The 15,385-nt window shown below is 47.7% G+C and overlaps 2 protein-coding genes across 3 annotated transcripts in view; one reads left to right on the top strand and one right to left on the bottom strand.

Annotated features, from left to right (window-relative positions):
• Positions 1-15,385, bottom strand: part of LOC135397605 (histamine H1 receptor-like) — a 198,638-nt gene that overhangs the window by 143,099 nt on the left and 40,154 nt on the right. The gene's annotated exons all lie outside the window — the stretch shown is intronic.
• Positions 8,094-13,892, top strand: LOC135397603 (acetylcholinesterase-like). Of its 2 annotated transcripts, XM_064629210.1 has the most exons (7): positions 8,094-8,370; positions 9,494-9,659; positions 9,735-10,276; positions 12,276-12,501; positions 12,564-12,737; positions 13,142-13,407; positions 13,522-13,892. In XM_064629210.1, exons 1-7 carry the CDS (start codon positions 8,132-8,134, stop codon positions 13,808-13,810), a joined length of 1,902 nt encoding a protein of 633 aa, XP_064485280.1. In that variant the 5' UTR covers positions 8,094-8,131; the 3' UTR covers positions 13,811-13,892. The 2 variants fall into 2 exon arrangements, with proteins under 2 accessions (XP_064485280.1, XP_064485279.1); XM_064629209.1 differs by having other exon boundaries at positions 9,494-10,276.

Raw genomic sequence — 15,385 nt, 5'->3', positions numbered from 1 at the left:
GCAGGCTTATTCGATTGCAATAATACGCATAAAATATATGAATATGAATGGAACTAAACCAAGCTTGCAGCTTGTGGCGTACAGACGACAGTGCGGTGGCGCATAATGTTGTCGGGTTGCCTCGACATTACACGGCTAATGTTCGCGAATCTCGCTGGAATTGTTAGCAAATGTCATGAGCTGTGAAAATAGGTCCAAACCTACGTTAAGTATTGCGGTTAGTCTGAGCGTACATGGCGACATTTTTGCATTGTTCAAAACTTTTTATTGGAACTTGTTCTTTGTCTATAGTTTTGAGCCAATGAGTCATCGAGTTTTAGAATTAAAAAAAAAATACACTGCACTGGGACATTTTGGGTCACATCAACTGCGGGACAACACCAGAGCCCTGATACTACATAAACATTACAGAATACTGCCCAGCCGAAAGATACGAGGTATCTCAATTTACGCTGCCGTTGCGTTCCACCTTTTTGTTTGGTAAGATGAGCACACTCGCGTTTTGAAAGACTTGAAGTACCAATTGGAAGAAAGCACGAAGACGCCTTAAACTGCAGCAGAGGAAACGTATAAAATCAAACGAAAATTAACAGGAGGTGTACCTCTCAATTATCAAGGGAGACAGAGAAGAAGAAGGAAAAAAAAAAAAAACTTCGAGGTCTATTTCAGGCCGTAACATCTCCTTCACGCTTTATCTTCATTAGAGCGGAGAAGACGACACCTCCACAATGGACATTAGCTACCACTGCGTCCACAATTTTGCCCGAACTTTAGGTGTCGGAGTTTGAAGCACGTTGGGAACTTATACTCAAGCGGATTGCGATAGTGAGTGAGGACGCAAAAATAAGACTAACGATCGAAAAATATGAAGACACTATAGCCTCGAGGGTGGGGGGGGGGGGAGAGGGGGGGGGGGAGAGCCTGGCTGCTGCAATACTTGTAGACGGGAAAAATACGCGGACAAAAAAAAATTATGTCATGTACTTTTTTTGTAGCGTCTTTAATTTTGGGGAATTATTTCCGTGAACAGCTTTCATACCTTCCGGTCCCGTTTCCTATTGTGCAGACGAATCGTGTCTGGGGACATTTCGCAAGCGGGCATGAGTGAGCAGCCTAGTCGCCGGAAGGAACACAGTGTGTGTGGTCAACGGATAAGCTGTCTCACCCTAGGAAGTTGGTAGCCACTGTGATGAAGAAAGCCGCTTACGCGCCTTTCAATCCCGCACGAAAAGAAAGGCCTGCCGACGCTCTATCGAAGTAGAGCAAAAAAAATCCGCGTTTGCTTTTCGTCTGAGAAAGTACCGCGTTCGCCGCTCGAGATAAGCCTCTCAATCCTGCGTAATCGAACCCAGGTGAGGTCATTATAAGGAAAGTAGGTGGTAACGCCATGTTCTAGATGCGCTCTAAGTAATGTGACCCGCTTATAGCGAACAACAAGAACGATTAAACGATGCATGATGATGCCATGGGGCGTTTCCTTACTCCAGTACGTGTATGTTGATATGATCCTGATCAGTTAGGCTGGCACGCACCCGGATGTAGCAGGGCAAAGGCTTCCCAGGCAGCACACTATAGTGGTCCAATATTGGCACTATCCCGGTTTCATTTTGCGTAAGGAGGCCCAATCAAGCCAATGAAGAGACAATAAATGGCAGTTTATCGGTTCTATATTGTTATCTTTGCCCAACTGCAGTTACTATAGCTACAGATCATTCATATTTTTATTGGTTCACCACGGGCTGGCAACATTGGACCAATATTGGCAGTTTCATTGGCGCAATATTGGACCGAGTTGCATGGCCAATATTGGACCAGTGTAACTTATGTTGGCTGCCAATACTGGACCGATATTGGACCAATGATGGTGTGCTGCTTGGGTTAGAGCTCGTACAGTATAGGCTGTAAGAAAAGCCACAAGTGATCGAAGACCGCAACGAGAGATCAATATTCGAGCCAAGGTCCAAGAATCTTGTATACACTGGTATAGCGTTGGCAGGTTATGAGGATGTGCTCAATATGGTATCACGGACATATAGAGTTTGCGCACAGCATTGTGATCGCTTATAGTGATGCGAAGTTAAACGTAAGTACAAAATTAGTTTACAAGAGTGCGTGCAGCAGCGCCGATCTCTCCCACCTCCTTCTGTAGCGTTGTGACGTCATATCACCGATGACTTTTATTGGCCGCCGAGAATCGTCTGCAACAGCGACGGCGCAAGGAGCCCGGACGACTGTTCTGTGTCAGACGCTAGACGAGGGCGGCGCCAAATGCAACCGCAAAAAGAGAGAGAAAAGAAGGACGCGTTCCCTCCTATTGGGCGGAAGACGTGACGTCATAGACTTGCAGTTGTGCACCAGGATTGTGCGGTGCGCCCGTACGTTTTTGTGCGAATGTAAGCTTGTAACCCTAGTTTCTACTCCTCCTAATATATTTCTTTTCAGAGCCCTACCGTACTCCATTAAACACTACACGCTTCTGTCCGTGCGCCAGCCAGAGCGTGGGCGAAGGGCAGGTCAAACTGAGAGCGTTATTTACGGCGCAGCGATGAACCAGTATAAGTGCAGTGCATGATTTACTGTTGGCAGGTGTGCGTGATCCTGGCACTCTGGCGGAGCAACTATGTAACAGAAGAGAGGAGCCGGGGGGAAAAAGAAAACGTGTGTGCAACGTGATATAGGAACACATATTGACTCTGAGGGGATCTTCCCCCCAAAAAAGTGATTTATGATTCAGGTATAGTAACGAAATAGAGTCAGACGGAGGAAGGATGCAGTGCCAACGTGCTCGCGGCCAACGCAGCCTCCCCCCCCCCCTCCCCCCTTTTCCGCAGTATCAATCCCACTGAGTATAAGGTTTACCGACACGAACTCAATCGCAGCGGAGTGCTTCAATCGCTAGCGGATTTGGCGTCATCCTCCTTGGCTCTTAGCCCTTATTGTCGCAAGGAGGATTTATAGCAGCAAGCATTTATATTAATCATCATGCATAAATTAAGCATTGTGTAAATACGTCGAAAAGGGGGAAAAAATAAAACACTGTCAAGGAGCCCGCGAAGAGGGAATCACACACGTAACATGAAAAACGGTTAGGAGCAACTAATATTTATTCGAACAAGAACTTTCGTGCAAGAGACTGCACTTCAGAACCTGAAGAAGTGCAGTCTCTTGCACGAAAGTTCTTGTTCGAATAAATATTAGTTGCTCCTAACCGTTTTTCATATTGTGTAAATAGTGTAAGTAACCATAGTGCATATAAATTATGCATAAATTAAGCATTATGTAAGTAGTGTAAATAATCTGAACGAAGAAACCATTTTTCAGTCGAATTTTGCCTTATATATGTACATATGATTATGTAAATAATTTGTGTACGTACGTTATGTATGTATTATGTAAATACATTATGTAATACATTATAGCATTATGTAAATAGTGTGAATAAGGAGAACCAATTTTTCACTCGAATTTTGCCTGATATGCGTACATACGAATGGCAGATTGCACAGATTTTTAGCAGTTTGACATACTCGTAACGATAGTCGGCACGTAGAACATTTACGTTGTTAGAGTGTTAGTGAAAAGCAAAGGGTGATTTGGGCGGTTACTTCTTACTTGCGTCATTTTATATAATTATGTTAATAAAATATTCTGAACAGAAACAAACGTGGTAAATCAGGCGCGCCATATACTGTCGTCAGCGGTGCGCGTCTCTCATGGGGGCACTTGCACGTTTTTAAACGGTATAACTTCCAACGCTGCGTACAGCTTTGTTACGCTGCATTCACAGAATTGTAAGCCAAGACTATCTACATACGCGTGCACAACGCATGTGCTTCTGAACAACGTATATAGAACTTCGGTCCTCAGGGTAAGGCTCGTCATCGTGTGTTCATCAAATTACCCCCAGCGATGACGTAGCGTCTCCATTTATCGTCATACCAGCGGCATGGCCGAACGGGGGTTGGGGGGTGGGGGTTGTCAGTGCTGAAGACTGTGAGGTGGTGGGTTCGAATCCTATTACCGGCTGTTTTTTTTTTTTAAGCAGACTTTTCAGACGAATGTCGGCACAGTTCCCCATGAGGTCGGCCCAGGACGCATACTGACCCCCCTGTCGTCCACTGCTTCCTGCTATATCCTCTCTGGAGCTGTCCACGTCTGTACGTCACGTATAGCCACAGTTGCTTCGCGGTGCTAGCACTGAATTTTAATAAATTATCATCGTGAAAGTCGTTGTTGTCCGTATGTTACACACCTATTGCGAAGGGGGTCGTTATTTCATTCCCGACGTTACCGCCAGCAATGGGGTAGAGTATCCGCCCCGGGCGATGAAACTCCCCATTCATCATCTCGAAATAAGGTTGTTGTTGTTGTTTATTTATTTAATAATACTACTAGCATCCTGGGGTGCTGTCGTAGGAGTGGAACAAACACAGCGTGCAAGAGAAACACTCGCACTACAAAGCATACTTCACGCATTGACTTCAATGGGTTCCTAGCCACATTGGAATAAGAGGCAATGAGGTAGCGGATCGGGCAGCTGCTGCGGCTCACCATCGGCGCTCAGCAGTCTCCATCATACTTTCGAATGGAGATAGGCGTTCCCTCTTGTCCTCGTTGACGTCGCCTTGGGCCCATCAGGAATAGTGTCATGACATCACCCGGTGGTCGCTTCTGTATGCTGTTGACCCAACGCTTTCATTTGAAATGCCAGGCGGTTTCCCTCGCCTCTTTACGTCTCTAGTGCGTCGTTTACGACTTAGCGTCGCATTCACCCCTGCACTCCGGTATAGGCTGGGCCACAGCACCACGGCGCTGTGTACAACTTGTGGTCTCCCGGCAACAATCCGACACATTCTCGAAGACTGCAGCCAGTACGTACGCGAGCGACGGGCCTTTAAATGTCAACTTGAAATGATGGATCAGAGGCCATTCAACATCTGCAAAGTTCTCGGCCCATGGAGTAACCCTGGACACCAGTGCCGTGCACTTGGCGCTCTTCTTTCCTTTCTGAGGGCCACCGGCCTCCTTCACGAACTGTAGGGATTTCCTTCCCTCGTCATCCTTTCATGTGAACCTTTTTGGAATGGGGTAGGGTCCTGCACTCAACGCAGGGAAACATCCCACATCATCATCATCCATTCATCTATGTTGTTGTTGTTCACGAACGACATGTGGGGACAGGAGACGAAATAAAAGAACGCGAAAAAAAACCAATCTAACAACTCTCGCAGATTTTGCGTAATAACACAACATTGATCGATTGATCGAACAATCAATCGAACTTTCCAATACGCAACTTCGCATATGTTACGTGTGAGAACACACCTCGATCTGGGGAACCTATTGAAGGAATATGCCGAACACAACTAACGCTGTGCCTCCCCAAAAGTGCATTCCGTACACACAGCTCCGTACGCTCCTGAATGCCAAACGGAGCATCTCAGAATTCTGAAGGTGACAAATCGCGTCTGGAAAGCCAGCTCGTAACGACTGACATTCACGGCCGCCACGTCCCTTTGCGACTCCCGAAGCTCAGGCAGAGACTCCGTACTATTCAATCATGAAGACCTTTTGCGATAGAACAGCGGGTCCGCGAGTCTCAAAGTCGTATCACGTTTTGTAAGACCTGAAAGCGGAGATTGACGGCTCTCCTACCTAAGCGTCCTTCTCCCGAGTGTATGCGACGCATTTGATGTATGATAATGGCGTGCAAGATGTGAGCTTAGATGGTGAGCTTAGAGTCTCATTAAGCCGATGCGACCAGCTGGCACGGCTGTTGCGCAGATATATGAATGCGCTGGGCAGTTTGCGTGGGAAGTTATACGCGTACGTCGAGATTTGTGTAGAACGCTGCGCGGCTCTGCAATGAGGATGCTTCCGCACGGTTCTCTTCTTTTATTTTATAGTGACGTTTACGTTCACCGCGAATGTGTGGAAGGAAGAGTTAATGGTCGTAGATGGGTGCTGTAAAGTTGTATTTTACAACAGCGCCAAAACTCGCTCGCTGACTGCGGGTTGGTTCAACTGGTTGGTTGAAGTTGTTTTTTAACGTAGAATTTACATGTTTACAACCGTTTATTGTGTATTCATTTAGTTATTATACTAAAATTAAACGACTAAATTAACTTGAAAGTAATGAAATACACTCTAAGAAAAAGGAGTAATTACAGCTTCATAGTCCCCCTATATTGCAATTACTCGCCATTTTCGTCCCTTGATATCGAAACTTACACCGCAGGGCTGCAAACAGTCACTGAACATCACAAATGGTCTCCTGAAAGCAAAAGTCTACGTAAATATGTGCGCCTTGTGAACCATGGAATAAGGGTATATAACTTAGCTGAATGAGCAATTGTCCACACACCGCACAGAGGAAAAATTAGTTAGAGGTTCTTGTGCCCTACTGTGCCCTACGCATGTTGCAAAATTTTGTATCACTCGACGTATAACGGTTGACTATTTAATTCAAAGTATCTTCATTCATGCACATGAATTACGTACCTGGTAATCTGAGAACAGAGCATGAAATGCAGCCCCCCCCCCACACACACACACACACTATAACATTCATTTACTTCCGTGCATTTACGCCTTAAAGAGACTAATTCTTCTTGTGACAGTGCATTTACTCCCCATGAGGACTAAAATTACTCTTTTTTTTAGAGTATTTAGTAATCAAACGTAAATTCTTGTAAAATTAAAATCTCGCGGCGGCCACCTCCAACGGAGATAGAGAGATCTCCTCTTCCTTTCCTTTGTTCTGAGCGATAACTCTACTCTGCCAACCGCCGTGTAGGTCCGTCCGTATGTCTCTGAGTCACGTGATACCACGTGGGCCGCGAAAGTATAAAGACCGGGCAGTTCGTGCAAGATGTTATTAGGTAAGACAGGACCGATAGAAGTTGTGTTGCCTTCTGGCCATGTCCCGTCGAGACTGGGAGGTACCCGGGTTCGTATCCCGGTTCCGGCAGTTCCCTTAGAAGTCGGCCCAGGACGCACATTTCCCCCAGAACGTTAGTCGTGATGTTGTCCACCTATGTGAGGCCCACAACGGCGAGCTCTTTAGCAGGCACCACTAGAGTCACTAAATAAGCTACGCTTAGCTTAGCGTAGCTTATTTAGTGACTCTAGGCACCACCACAACCGTCGTCTTCTGCAGTACTGTCTATTAGGCAGCTTACGCAATAGGACACCACGTGATCCCTTTTTGTTATTGTTGTTGTTGTTGTTGACTCCGGTGCACAACACGTTCGCGCCATCTGCATTTCGAGAATATTCCAATTTCCCCGTGGTAATTTACGGTGTATAACACGCATCCGTTGATTTTCGCTCTCGAGGAAAATGTTTCGGCGTATAACGTGCACTCATGTATAACACACACCTTACAGATTGCTCGCGTCGCATGCGGCGATACTGTTAGACACTTCCAAACTTAATAGTCGAAGGCGAAAACACACCATACAGACTTTGGCATCGTCCCTGGCAGCGGTCAGCACGACTGGCAGCAATACACCAAGCACGTCTCGTACGTACCCATGACACCATATTGTTCATTATCTACGTCACGTTTTGTCGGGGCGCAGCTTTACAGCGTAAAATCAGTCAGAATCCAAGGATTAATGTCAGTTGCATGCCCTTGAGAACGCGGGTGTCATTACCCTGCGTGTTATACAAGGTCACTGGCAGTCCTATGCGGAAATCTATTCAGGTGTAGCACGCACTCAGAGATAACACGCCCGGCCTATTCTTGCAATTTTTTCGCGTACAACATGCGTATTACACACCGAAGATTACGGTATATTCCTTTCCTCGTGCCTGCCTCGCTGTGGTATTTCAATGAAGAGATCCTGTGCATATCGAAATAGACAGAGAGGGAGAGAGAGAGAGAAGGAAAACCAGGTGACACGCGAACGACAAATAAACGACAATGAAAACGAATGAAGTATAACCATCATCTCCTTGGACGATGAAGAAGAAGAAGAAGAACCATCTTAGTGGCTCTCGGTCATTTTTTGATTGGTAGAAGAAGGAGAAGAACCGGTGTTCCACAACCGCCATCACCACCATTAGTACTGCTCCTGCTCACACTGGTGCGCCGGTTCAGCCATAGTCCAGGTTTAGCCGCAGCATTATGTCACGAACGATGTCTTCGACATCAGCGAAGATGTCTTCATGGCACGGCAGCGTGCCTTCGAATCTGTCCATCGTTCCCACTGAACCAACCTTTTCGGAGATGACTGCCAACAGTCGAGCAGCCATCGGAAATACGGGGCGAATGTTTACCGAGAACTATTGGACTCGTTCACGAGACTCTTACAATGCCCACACCTTCTGGAGCTGGCAGCCAAGAACGAAAGGAAACAACGTCTGGTGAGTAAGATTTCGTCACCGTGGTCAGAGATAATTGTTGTACCGTATCTTTCCGTTTTGGCAACACCTCTTCCACGCACGACTCTGGGAGCAAGGCTGACCTGTAGCGCGGAGAAAACGATTGGGATGTAGTTCCGTATCGGGACCACTGGCTTTTTTTAAAGGAAAAGGAATAAAAACAAAAATCAGACGATTTTACGTGAAAGAGGAGCTAATTAGTAACGAAATTAAACAGGAATGACACTCGTATATCGTGTGAAACGTATAAAAATTGAATCTTAGCGCCCGTTTCTGGAAGGCGATCCGCCATCTTTACTGAGGACCTTCTGATCTAACCCGAGGCTGTCTCGACGCCCGCACCGCCTAGTGCGTCCCTGAGAGGGGGGGGGCGCCCCCCAGACCCCCCAATCTGTAGAACCTGACCTAGACTAACCTCACTAAAGTGAGCTAATTTAGCCCAATTCAATGACTCTGCCTCTTGCAAGATGGCAAGTTTCGAGTCCGTTAGGCTTAGCATTCCCGTGTTTCTCCTGCACTAAAAGTGAATCAGATGGGGTTGTTGAAATGCATATGTAAAAAGTTCTAGTCCACAGAATTTTATAATTCTTACATTTTTAGATTCAGTATATGACCTTCTTCCACTTCTATGCAGTATTTACCTTCCTAACGCTTTCACTAATTTTGAAAAACGAGTGGTCCCGATACGGAACTTCACCCCTCCCTTTTCTGTTCCGGAGCAGGCATTGACCACTACAGTCCTTCTTTAAGTTACCCGTTCCTGCTTGGAATGGCAGAGCGCTGTCTCATTCCGGTGTACACCGCCCACTCTTCTCGAGAGCATCTGCTTCGTTTTTCGCGATTTTCGCAATTCTCGCATAACCGCTCGTTTGTCCCGCTACTGAGTTTCTGGCCAGGGTGCAGACACTGTGAATTCATCGTTTTTCTTTATGCCTTAGTATCTGATCCCCCTTGTCTGTAGCACTATTCGGCAGGTCAGCGAGCCTTCCACGATATCTCACTATGACTTTTGCACACAGTTCTCGATAAACAGACCGTCCCCACCACCAGATACAGCAGCCCAGATACCAAATGCTAATTCCCAGTCATTGTACCCATTTTTCAGTCTGGCAACTTGGTGCACCTTAGGACGACTCATAATCGTCGTCGTGGTCCTCCTGGTAGGCTCCATTTCGCTCGCAGTTTTACTTGCCGGTAGACGACGTCACATAAAGACCGAAACCATCGTCATCAAGGGTCCTCTAGGCACATTTCACGGCATCGTAAACGAGGTAGAAGGCCGAAAAGTGTACGCATTCCTTGGTGTGCCCTTCGCTGAACCACCAGTGAATGCCCTGCGCTTCCAGAAACCAGCGCCATATGCAATAAAACCAACCTCTGTCCTCGACTGCACGACGTTGCGACCCCCGTGCCTCCAGGGCGCCCTGGACAACGGATCGGAAGACTGCCTCCATCTCAACGTCTGGACACCCGTGTCCAACTGCCACGATCCCAACGGAACGTCATGCGCGGTGAAGACAGTCTTATTCGTCTTACACGGAGACTACTTTCACGATGGCGGAAACCACGATCCGGCGATGGACGGGAGGTTCGTGGCCTCCATCGGGGACATCGTGGTCGTTGTGCCGAATTACCGTCTAAGCGTCATGGGGTTTTTGAACGGGAAGCGCCAGACTGCTCCCGGAAACGTGGGGCTCGACGATCAACTTCTGGCACTGGAATGGACGCGGCAACACATCGGTTATTTTGGTGGAAACGCTTCCGACGTGGTTCTGATGGGACATGGCGCTGGAGCAACGTCTGTCGGATACCATCTCCTCCGCTCAGAGCATGAACTCCAGCGATATATTAAGAAAGCAATACTGATGGGCGAAACTCCGTTTACCAGGTAGGTGCATTACAGGATCGAAGAATACGAGAGGTGTTAATAGCGCCTACAAAACAGCGTGCAAAAACAACGCTCACTGTGACGGTTCACACTAGTGCGGCGCTAGTGCTGTAATTTAAGGGAAGTTGAGTGGTCGTTTCCGGGCTCTCCCGTCATGGCGCTACCCGAGTTCGACAGCATGCGGACGAACAAGTTCGATCAACTGACTGAACGAAAAATTACCAGACATTTTGGATAATAGACTCGCGGGTTCCAATGCGGTCACCGCGCCATGAAATGACGTCATCACTACAGGGCCTCCTCATTGTGCAACACGAATGTAGTGGTAATATTAGCGCTGAAAAAGTTGACACGAGCTCAACTCCGGCAAGCGGCAAGCAACTTTTAGCGGTTTGAAACACTGCGAGGAGGAAAATATCGCGCTATTTTCTAGCGCTATATAGCAAATCGCTGTATGTCGGAACTTTTACTTTTTGCTTAAAGAGACGTCCAGTTCATCCGTTCCAGTCGATTCCGAAACTATTGTCAATTTTATTCCTCGTTAGCAAGTGACCACGGTATCGAAAATCCCATGCGAAATGGTGGCGTAGTTTGACCCCTATTTGAGGGAATAAGTGACAGGAAAAAACGTCGGATGTTGCGACTACGCCGGAATTCCCTCTCTGGAGAAAGGCGAAAACGTCATCCTCTGTACCAACGTTTTACACCAATCAGAGCACGGCCTTGAGGAAAGGGATGCTGCGACCGCGCCAAGCAGACGAACACGCGGAAACCTGCGCGCCGCCCTCTCACTCTGATCGCTCACTCACTCGCGCTGATATCGTCGCCGCCGGGTCCTCCGCGGAATTAAATCTGCAACGGTTAAAAAACACCCTGTATATCCCACGCGTCAACTCCACCCAGAGATCTAATATCGGTGACTGGATTATGCTCGCGCATGACTGCTCGGAGTCGCAATGTAGTGCACTCGCATGCTTCAAAACTGTTGCTTGAAAAACTCGTGCTCTGAAGCAGCTTCTACTCTGAAGACTTTTAGGGCACACACAGCAAATACTCGCGTTAATAATGCATGTGAATCGGTTTTCCTTTTGCCTGGAATCTACCGCCTTCTCGTAGGCCCCGCTCTAAAATGTATTCGGACAAGTGACGTTCCCCAGAATACTACAGCGGAAGATGCGGGAAACAAACGTCATAGCTTTCTGCTGTAGCGTGAGCGCTCAACGTCGTGTCGTCATGTACACTGCTAATCGTGGGGAATATCTTGCGACACAGCCACAAGATATTCCGTAGCAGACGACAGGAAAAGACGGTTGACGGTGCCATCTGCAAAGTGTCATCTGCTAACTGCGCAGTACGCCACGCTCGATATTCTGCACCGTGTGAATGCTCAACATAACACGGGACATAACTTCGGCTCTGTGAGCAGTGTTTTCGCTCGCATTTCCACTGGAACCTCACGTGACGATGTTGCTCGTGTGAATCCACGATAAATGTGCGGACTTCGTTTGTTGCGTATACGGATAGCGACATACTAGATTATAACTACCATGTCATAATCGGCAACCCCTATCAGGAGCCCGTCCGCACGATCCGCTAGGGGCGCCACTCATCGGCCCGCGAGATCTACATCTTGAATGGACAACGGAGCTTTTGAATTTTGAACGCGTAGAAGCGGACGTACGACTACCGTAGCAGACGACAGCAACAGCTCCTATGAAAACGCGTAGAATGGTGATGATAATCAACTTTAGAAAGAAGCATCTCCCGTGGGACATTCACCGCTTGTACAAAAATACTAAGGAAAGCTGAAGTAAAAAGTATTGCAGAAATTGAGGAAGCAATAACCGGGACGATGTGTAGCGCGCCCGTTAGCTTCCAGATGCGGCGCTGCGAAGGGGTGCCTATGACATGGTAGTTATAAGCTGGTAGGTCGTGATGCATATTCAGTGTGTTCTCTAATGTGGGACGTGACCGCCAACGCTTTGTACTTTATTCCCAGGTACTCGGAGAACTCGGAAAATACCACCCTTGCTCTACGTGACCTTGCCAGCAGGGTTTCGTGTGCGGGTGAGGATACCGACATCCTCCTTGAATGTCTCCGCGGGGTTCCAGGAAGTACTATTTACAGGGAGTATACGCACAACAGACGGAACCCTTTCTATCCAAGCTTCATGGAGAGGTTTCCCAGCGCTCCCTCACCCCAAGTACTGCTTAATCTCACCACGGTAAGGTGGTGCCCCGTAAACGCAGACTCTGTTTGCTGTACACTGTGATTTCTTCGTGGCAGGTCCCTGGCAAGAACATACTCATTGGTTACACATCGAATGAAATCTCGACGTACATGTCTTACCTCCAAGCAAGATTTGCGTGGAACCAACAGGCCGTGTACAACTACGTGAACATTTTGCTGCACTTCCGTGGTTTCGCCAATGCGGAAGAAATAATCTACTATTACCGATACGTAAGTACGAAGAATAGATAAAGGCCTCCAAAAAATTTCTCAACTTTACAGCTATCGCTATATAAAGCTAGCCACATCGAGGGCCCAACAGGTTGAGATCAGCTGATGTTGCTTCAACGACAAAGAGTGCGGTCACGTTGTGCCCTCCGAGTGCTCCGAGGCACTCTACGTAATGCCCCCTTTCGGGTTCATGCAGACAGTGTGAAAATCCGCGCTGTGGAAACAAAAATAAATAAAATGTACCATGAAGGGGACAAGGACTGGAAGTCAAGACATCGGGGCAAAGAAGTCAAGTAGTACATAGCGTAGACAGACGGCGGACATTCCTTACGCTAATGCAAGCTAGCCATCCACAACGACTGCTGATGTTTATGTGCCATTGGTGACATACGTTTAATTTCCAGAATACCAGTAGCAATACGTGGCTGATGGACCTGCTCTCCGACATGGGCATGGTGTGCCCCGTGGTGTTCTTCGCTGAGTACCTTCTGATGAGCGGTAGCAACGTCTACCGGTACCTGATAGAACCGGAGAATTCTGACGGCCCCAACCTACTGCACCAGGGACTTCGCTTGGTGTTCGGCGTACCGCTGCGGGGCAACGCCTCCGAGGCAGAGGCCACACTTTGCCGACACCTCATTACCCTTTGGACAAACTTTGCGAGAACAGGGTAGGTCTGTCTGCCTCGAAGTATGTCTCGCAGAATGTCGTGGTTTGTGCATATTTACGCATGCTCCCAGCATACATTGTAATCTAGTGTTCCTGCAATCGTTTCTTCCTTAAGCCATGTTCCACGAACGGACGCCACGCGTCTCGCGGGATACACAGTGTCCGTTCTACCCGTCAACAAGATCGTCTTCGAGAAGGACGCTGGCGAGTCAACATGCCGGATGCTTCGCAGGCACTTCTTCAAGGAACAAGACACAAGTTCTTACACAAGCGGAGTTCATACTTCAAATTCAATACTTCATACGGACGCATTTAGCAATACACGCGAACATGTCGCTTCTCGATCAACTTCTGAGCGTGTTGACCGTGACACCTACTATTCTCCAACTATTGGTCTCCGATAATCATGCGTCGTAGAATCCATTAATGTATAGACTGTGATGGTAAAACTGTGTACATAAGTCATACTTCACGTCGCAGACTAGTCTGCAATAAAAAAAAAATAGATTTGTGGTATAGATTGGGTTTTCCGTGACATATACGCTAGGAATGATACAGGAACAAGGAAGCTGGAAAGACACCAACGGCGTGGAAACCTAACGCACCTACGGAACAAAACTGACGTAATACTAACAGTAAAACAAGAAGAGCGTGCTGGTTGTAGACGTGTACAGGGACGGACAACTACACGGGCAGAGAACAAAGTGCCCCTCATATCGAACACATACACACACGCGCACGCACGCACGCACGCACGCACGCACACACTCGGGTGCAGTTGATGGATTGCGATCTTCTACTTCAATTTTCAACGAGGAGAAATGAGAAAAGAAATTGTGGACTGCTGTATGAATGTATAGACCTTATCGCGTGACTCTCAAACCACCACTTTCCGTGGGCTCCTTAGCCTCGTTCCCAGCGACGGCACAAGGAGGGTGGACTGCCAAAACCGCTCTTCCCATTGGGATGAATACTGCTGGCCGCCGTCTTGAATGAGTATGACTGATGATAACGTAACGATTGCATATAATTAGTCATCCGGTGAACATCTAAGAAGCGTATCAAGGTTGGAAAGATCAAGAAAAAAGAAGGCTGCCTGCTTCCGCGTGCGGTATGCACAGTTGTTCACGTGAGGAGTGCTGGCCGATGCAAAATTCTTTTCTACACCGGTTCCCGAGCGGGATAAAATGAGCGGGCACGAAATGAACACGAACGGACACTAAAATGAAGGAAAACACACACGGGTAAATGAAGGAACTCGGCAAATGGCAGTTCACACGTGCACAGTTCCTGTGACTACCACGTGGTGGCTGCAGTAATGGCGGCGCCCATTCCTGGAATCGGGTGTTAATTACGTTGAGCGGGAACGGCGTTGCATCCACAAGAATGCCCCAAGTTAGCCCCGAAAAGATAGGCCAGAGAGACTGTCTAAAAAACTACATGGAGCTTTACTCCTACGTCTCACACAACCCAACAAGAGAATCAGAAAAAGTGAAGAAGTCCTTCGACGTCACGTGGTGGTGGTGGTGGTGGTGGTGGGTGGTGAAGGGGCTTGCCGTTGTCGGCCTCACGTAGGTGGGCAACGTCACGACTGACGCCCTGGGGGAATGTGCGTCCTGGGCCGACTTCTAAGGGAACTGTGCCGACATATGTCTGAAAGCGTCTGAGGAAAACCCAGGAAAAACCCCAGACAGCACAGCCGGCACCGGGATTCGAACCCGGGTACCTCCCAGTGACCTCCCAGTGACGTCACGTGGTTCATGATATCGCTTCAACGTCGTCGTCCAATGATAGTCCTTTTTAAACATATTTACACACGGGGTTTTTGTGTATAACATAGGTTAGTCGGTATAGAAGAAAAATGTTTGAGGAGCATAATCTTGGGTGCACAAAGACAAATAAAACTGCCGTAGCCGTACAAACGTCCATGTGCCATATCCTTCAGTGTTCGCTGTCGATAAATGGCCTGCCAGGTAAGT

The sequence above is a fragment of the Ornithodoros turicata genome, chromosome 6, assembly GCF_037126465.1.
Source record: "Ornithodoros turicata isolate Travis chromosome 6, ASM3712646v1, whole genome shotgun sequence".
Classification (NCBI taxonomy): domain Eukaryota; kingdom Metazoa; phylum Arthropoda; class Arachnida; order Ixodida; family Argasidae; genus Ornithodoros; species Ornithodoros turicata.
This window is presented reverse-complemented; position numbering and strand designations above follow the sequence as displayed.

Coding starts and splice junctions, on each gene's coding strand:
- LOC135397603 (XM_064629209.1), top strand. CDS start 8,132: ATGTCACGAACGATGTCTTCGACATCAGCGAAGATGTCTTCATGGCAC. Junction 10,277..12,275: donor GGCGAAACTCCGTTTACCAG/GTAGGTGCATTA, acceptor CTTTATTCCCAG/GTACTCGGAGAACTCGGAAA. Junction 12,738..13,141: donor TAATCTACTATTACCGATAC/GTAAGTACGAAG, acceptor TTTAATTTCCAG/AATACCAGTAGCAATACGTG.